Source organism: Phoenix dactylifera, chromosome 14 (assembly GCF_009389715.1).
Source record: "Phoenix dactylifera cultivar Barhee BC4 chromosome 14, palm_55x_up_171113_PBpolish2nd_filt_p, whole genome shotgun sequence".
Taxonomy (NCBI): Eukaryota; Viridiplantae; Streptophyta; class Magnoliopsida; order Arecales; family Arecaceae; genus Phoenix; species Phoenix dactylifera.
In genome coordinates, this window is record NC_052405.1 from 12,287,679 (window position 1) to 12,294,312 (window position 6,634).

A 6,634-nucleotide genomic window follows, 5' to 3' on the forward strand; every position below is an offset into this window, starting at 1 on the left:
TATGTTATGGAAGAAACTATTAATCAAGCGTTGATTAGCAGGTAAAGCTCTAGAATAGAGCAGCAGGAGCTTCCCCCAGTCAAGACCAGCACATTACTTTTGCTAGGGACTGGAAGGACTTGCACTCTTCTTGACTGGGAAAAAGCTTGCATAGTCTGGGCAACACAAAAAGACATGGACCAAGATAAAAGCTTTTTATTGAAGCAGATGATTTCTAGTTCTACTGTGGTTATAGAAATTGAAATCATACTTCCAAAGTATCTGCATGAGACTAGAATCGTATTGTATAACTTGGCATGAACAGAGAGTAAGACGAGGTATGCAAGACACTATGTAAGTTAAATATCTCGGGGATCCTTTTAGCTCAGGTGTTCTTTTGTGGGAGTTATAGCGATATGCAAACAAAAAATGAGTTGCACCCATTTTAATGTACGTGAACAGGTCATCCTACATGAGGCCTTGAAAGTATCCTCTTCTTATACCATACAAAGTTCATCGATGCATCAGATTTGTTCTTTGTAACACATGTCAATTCCTCAACGATATAGAAAGAATCAACCTGCCACCCTCGTGTCTCAATCTACGAATATACGTTCACTATATTGTACTCTTCCCTAAGGAATTAATTCTAAGTTGGTGTGGGGGACCTCGATCTGTGTCTGCTCCCTTCTTTAGCATCTCTACTTCTAATACTGTCACCACTGTAGTGACAGTCAAAAACTTTCTGAATTGGATCATTAGCTCCTATATAAATTTGTAAAAGGTAGCTATCGTTCAAGGAATAATATCATATATATGTACGCAATGTGAATGGGATGCAAGTTCAAAAGAAAAAAATATGGATGACAGTGACTATCTTAATTAACTCTGAAGTCATTGCATGAAAAATAAGGGACAGAGATTCAGTCCAAGTCAATGATCCAAAGGTCTCTGCTACATATAATACAGAATTCGTGATTTAAACGTAAAGGTTGACTTGAATGACTGATCACATGCATGGGAAGAGAAAATTAAAAATGTGAAAGGGTACATGGGAAGCAATCTATCTAGCAACAATTAACTGCATGAGCATGCAGGCTCTTGAGCTTTAACTTCTAGGCTACTTCAATCTCCGAATAGTTTTCCAAAAATATTGCAAATATAAATGAACATTTAGAAAGTTTTTATCAAATAAATATCACTCGTCATATCAATAAGGTTTCTTCATAGAATTCCATCGAAGTGATTACTCGTGGCATGTAGTATAATTAAAACAAGGGGTGTAATTCAGATCGGTCAATACATTGTAACGGTGTTGAGTATGCGATCCCTCACTCTTATCATTTCAAAATCATGGAAAATATATAACAATTAGACAACCTACCATTATCATACCAAATCTCAGAAATCAGCATCCACGAGCACATGAACAATAGTAAATTTCTTCAAGATAAAATGGTAATCATGCACGAGAGGCTTGTAAGAAGAGAATCATCCACCTTTGAATGTGAGAAGAGATAAATCATGTTTCATTTCATGCAGTCATAATATTATTTGAATTTACAAAGCTCCTTGGTAAGGATTCATCCACCTGAAGTTCCCAAAATCAACAGCTAGTGAGAAATCATGATCACATCCACCAACTCTCAAAAGCCATCACCAATACTTCAGCAGAATCCTTGTGTTAGAAGAAGAGTTCATTGAAGTTCCTAAAGGAAAAACCATACAGAAAAAAAATTCAAAACTAGGAGCTAAGTTGCATGTGTGTTTCTTTTTTTTCTTTTTTCTCTATGACCACCATCCCTCCTGTTCATCACTCCTACCACTGCGCAGACCTTCTTATCTAACATCTAATCATCATTCCACACAGTGAAAAGAGGAGCTCCATGGCAAACACCCACATTGTTCGCCCTAGGTGCAATCGCCTGGACTGTAGGTTGCATCCAAGTGTTGCACCCACTACTCTGATCATACCCGTTCTCCTTCACAACCCCACCGGACGGCTGCTGCGAGAGGTAATACACACTCCTACTACCATAAGGATCGGTGGAGCCCAACATGTTCCCATAACCCATTGCCTTCACCTCATTGTCTCCAAAACTGCTGCTCCCTTGATTGTTCTGGCTTTGATCCACCACCATTGTGCTTATAGGCATCACATACCCGTCACTCACCCCAACAACACCTTGATAGCTTCCGCTACTCCCACCCATGCTCCCGTTGTAAATCACTGAGTTAGACCCCGTACTATGTTCCATCGGGGAGGAATCCATGCTCATGAGGTTGTGGATCCCAGATGGTTGGAAGAAGTTGTGAGTGTTGCTCCCCAAGTGGAGCTGCTGGAGATTCTGCAAGCTTTGGGCGGTGGCCACAATGCTGTCTTGTTCTTGCTTGCACCATCCACGCTGCTGACCGTAAGGGCAGTGCATGGCAAGAGGCTGTGCCTGCTGGAAGGCGAGGGGGGGCCAGCCGTGGTGGTGAGCATGGGCTCCATAGCTGCTGCTGATACCATCAGTGAGTTGGGAGGTGAGGTTGTCATCATCAGTCCTGCGCCCATCCACACTTGCCTCTGTGTGCTCGGAGACATCTTTAAGTCGCTTGGCAGCCCCGCCTATGGGGAGTGTACTGCTCTCGAGGATGCTCTTAACATCATATCGGCTCATGTCGAAGTTAGTAACGGCATTCAGGCCTCGGAATTTTATCGCAGCAATGTCATAGGCCTCTGCTGCTTCCTCTTGGGTACCTATATAAAAATGACAAAAGAAATGATAAAATGGGTACTTGCTGTCATTGGTTCCGATATTCTCATCAGTGATACTGAGCAATTCAAATGATCTTAAACTTTGAAAACATCTTCGGAGCAGTTAAATTAAAATCATAAAGACTTACTGAACGTGCCCAAGTAGAGATCCTTATTCCCTGCTACCCTTCCTATCCGTGCTTGCCACCTTCCATGTTGATGATGCCTGTCGAGATTATTAACCAAATATATAAACTTGTGCGGTTATAGTTGTTATTCTTATGAAAAAGCCGTTTGTTACAATATTTTGAATCTTCGAATATTCAGTGAAGAAATTTTTTCAGTCTATTTATGTGACAAAATTAGCATACTAACATACCTAGTCACTCCACGATAAATAGAGGCACCACGAGAAAATCCGCTGCTCTTTCTGCATTGAAAGTTATATCTTAATTCAAACGATAGTCTATTGTGTAACACTAAAGTACATAACATTAGAGATCAAAGGTTACCTTCTTAGTGATGCAACATACTCTTGCCTCGTCATGTGTTTCATCTCCTCTAACTCTTTTTCATAGTTACTAATCTGAGTATGTGCAGACACGAACATACATTTGAGCATTAATTGTAAAAGAAAGACATAGGAGAAATTGATGTCCGTAATGTATGATTATTAGTCATAATATCATCAAAAAGAAACGATCGAGAAAATTAGCTCACGGGAAAATTGGTTGTTGTAGTTGTACCCCAGTACTTGAGAGCAGCCAAATCATAAGCCCTAGCAGCCTTTTCTTCTTTGTCATATCCACCTGTTAAAATTTAAAAAGATGAAGAGAGAACAAGAGAACGAATTCATGATTCTCTGAGCCCATCAGTTGAATTATGCTGAAGGAAAGAGAAGCCTGTTATTGATCAAAAGATCTATATACTGAACAATGGTGAAAGGACAGCATGTTTTGCTTACCCAAATAGACTGTGCATGCAATTGAAACAAGACCGATTTCCACAACACGACAATGCCCCAAAGGAAAAGAGAGAACGAAGAGAGTCAGAACAAATGCAAAAATTAGGAGTAGTAAAGCAAGTGTCAGAAAGAATATGAAACATATAGATAACGCAGCTTAATGTACCTTGTCTACCCTTTCGAGTTTGACCTTCTCTTCTGCAACTGTTATCCCATAGATGCGCCTCATACCTTCCAGTCCATCTATGTCTGTTCGGAAAAAAAAAATCAGAAGAATTAGACCTTCAAAAAAAAAGAGAAAAGAACGAAGTTAAACAAAGAAGAACAAAGGCAAATAAAATCTCGATCCATTTGCATATGACAATTATACATATGGGTATGTTTTTATATGCTATGCAAACAAATCTCAATGTGCACACATTCAAGATTGGCCATTTAGATTCTGCTTCACCACAGTTTCCTATCTGAAGATGATGAATATAGCCGATCTTTTCTAAAAGCTAAAATGTCATTTTATGAGATCTATCCGACAAACTAAGAAAAAATAATTATAACAATCAATAAGTATTTTTTAGATTTGTAACCACAAACATCCCACAAATGATCACTTTGGCCAGTGCTTAGAGAAGGAAATCATATTTAAAAACGTTTGCTTGAAATGGTAAAAGCGATCTTCACAGTTCCAATCTTATAAGAACTAGAAAAGAAATAAGAACAGAACATGCTCCGGCGTCAACATTCTCTACAATAATTAATCATTATGTAAATTCTATTTGCTTTGATAACTTGAACTGCATGTTATGAATATAATCCCTGGGCGATTTAGGCTTTTCAAAGAAAGAACATCCGCATAAATCAACAGAACCATTATAAGGACTCCAACATATCATCAATCTCTCAAATGGTCCTTTAGGGTTTTGGTTTGCATACGGGTTGATGGAAAAAGTATCTGTGGATCATCGAAATGTGATGATATCATCGATAACAAACACAATGTTAGAAATAAAATATTCTTTAGAGGAGACGTCGAACCTGGTCACGCCCCGGTAAATGGAGGTCCTTTGCCCAAACGTATCGATCGACTTCCTCGGCACTGCTTCTATTGCACCACTCTGCCCATCAAGACCACTCCCAATACCCTTCTGCTTGTTCTCCGAAGATGAGCTCTCCCCTCCCCCACTAGCAGCTGTTGCCAATAGTGGCAGCGCGGAGTTCGACTGTGAACCCGTGCTCATGGAGAGCGACAAGCTCTGCGTACTAGACATCGGCCCCCCAACACTTCCCACCAATGCGCCACCACCGCGGTTACTAGTCCCAGCTGAGTCGTTGTTGTTGTTGTTGCCGCCTTCTGGCTGCTGTGGTGGGGCAGGCTGGTTGCGCAGCCAAGTCTTGATCATCGAAAGCCCGATGGTGTTACTGCTACTGCCGGCGCCATTGTTGCTCACCAGCCCACCATTATTCCCATCATTGGAGGCCATCGCCGCTGCTGCCGGGAGCTGGAGGGAGCAGTTGGAGAATATGTAGTCACCCGAATTATCGTACGGCCCGGGAATCGAGCTGCACCCCGGTGGGAGCTTCTGATCATGATCAGCAAACGAGTGTCCACCAAGAAAGTCTTCGAGCTTTGGCTCGTGATCATCCATGTTGTTCTGATTGCTACTCGATCCCACCAGTATAGATAGCTCTGAAGAGCTTCCTTTGAAGTCCAAACTCTTCATGCTCCAATCTTTAGATGGAATAAAAAAAAAGAGAAATATAAGAAATACAAAGTGAATAGGATTATCGAATCCAAAATGCGCAAATAAAAAGCAACCTGACCTTGGGTCTGAGTGTTAGGTCGGTTGAGGGCCTCCAAAATGCCAAAAGAGCCATCTGGCCTTAGGGTTGGTATGCCAAGGGGCGGAGCCGATGTGGAGTCGGCGGAGAGACCATAGCAATCGGCGGAGACCTCGTCGCCAGAGATAAGGGTGGGGGGCTGGTGAGGCTGTGAATGTGGAAGCTCTTGGGGAGAGAGAGAGAAGCCTAACCAGTTGTTCATAGAGGCCATTAAATGGGTGGGATGAGGACACACTGGCTATTATAGATTGGAGAGAGGAAGAGCCGGGAGGTGGGGTTTGTCGTTTTGTGGACAGTCTTTTCTCTATGGAAGGAGGGGGAGGGGGGGTTGAGGGGTCAGAGGCTTGGGAGGGTGCAAGGAGAGAGAGGTGCCATCAGGGAAGAGAGAGAGAGGGGAAGGAGAAGAAGAGAAGAAGGGGATCGTGTTCTGATATGGGAGTCACAGAAGAGGCAGTGCCTTGGGGTTTGGAAGAGAAGAGGAAAGGTCAGAAGAACCTGAAAGAAAGTAACATTTCAAACATAAGCAAACAGAGTTGCTTTATATATCTCTGCAACCGAACAATGCCAGGTTGTTGATGGTAGCCTGGTAGATGGCAGGCTTGCTAAATAGCTAGGAAAAGCGGATAATAATAACTATGTAAAATATAATGATGATAAGTTACTATTTGTCAGTTCGCTAAGCTTTGGAGATATGGTTACACTGCATCCGTGCCAAGAATATTAGCATATATCCATAAGGCTGCTAGGTACTTTGGTTGGCTTTTGCTAACTTTTTTGACCAGTGCGTTAACCCATGTGAACAAGAAAAGTAAGTAGTTTAACTCTTTATGGAGTCCATAGAAATATGACCTTTGCGACGGTTCATTCCTTTTATTTCAAAGGTAAAAGTTGAACGACTCCTGAGTCCCAACCTTCAGAGTTAATTTTCTCTCTATTCACACCTGCAGAAGTTGATCTCTGGCAAAGTGTAACAGGAATACACACACACACACACACACACACACACACATATATACATATATACATATATATATATATACATACATATATATATATATATATATATATATATATATATATATATATATATATATATATATATTGATATAAACGGT

General features: G+C 41.2%; 1 protein-coding gene across 1 annotated transcript; it reads right to left on the reverse strand.

Annotated features, from left to right (window-relative positions):
* Nucleotides 1–1,485: 1,485 nt before the first annotated feature.
* On the reverse strand, nt 1,486–6,005 carry LOC103717533 (AP2-like ethylene-responsive transcription factor BBM). Its single transcript, XM_008805970.4, has 9 exons — nt 5,502–6,005; nt 4,716–5,409; nt 3,850–3,932; nt 3,684–3,692; nt 3,440–3,528; nt 3,232–3,305; nt 3,099–3,149; nt 2,869–2,945; nt 1,486–2,722 (listed from the first exon to the last, which is right to left on the reverse strand). The coding sequence occupies exons 1-9, from the start codon at nt 5,728–5,730 to the stop codon at nt 1,830–1,832; spliced, it is 2,199 nt and encodes a 732-aa protein (XP_008804192.3). The 5' UTR covers nt 5,731–6,005; the 3' UTR covers nt 1,486–1,829.
* Nucleotides 6,006–6,634: the final 629 nt, after the last annotated feature.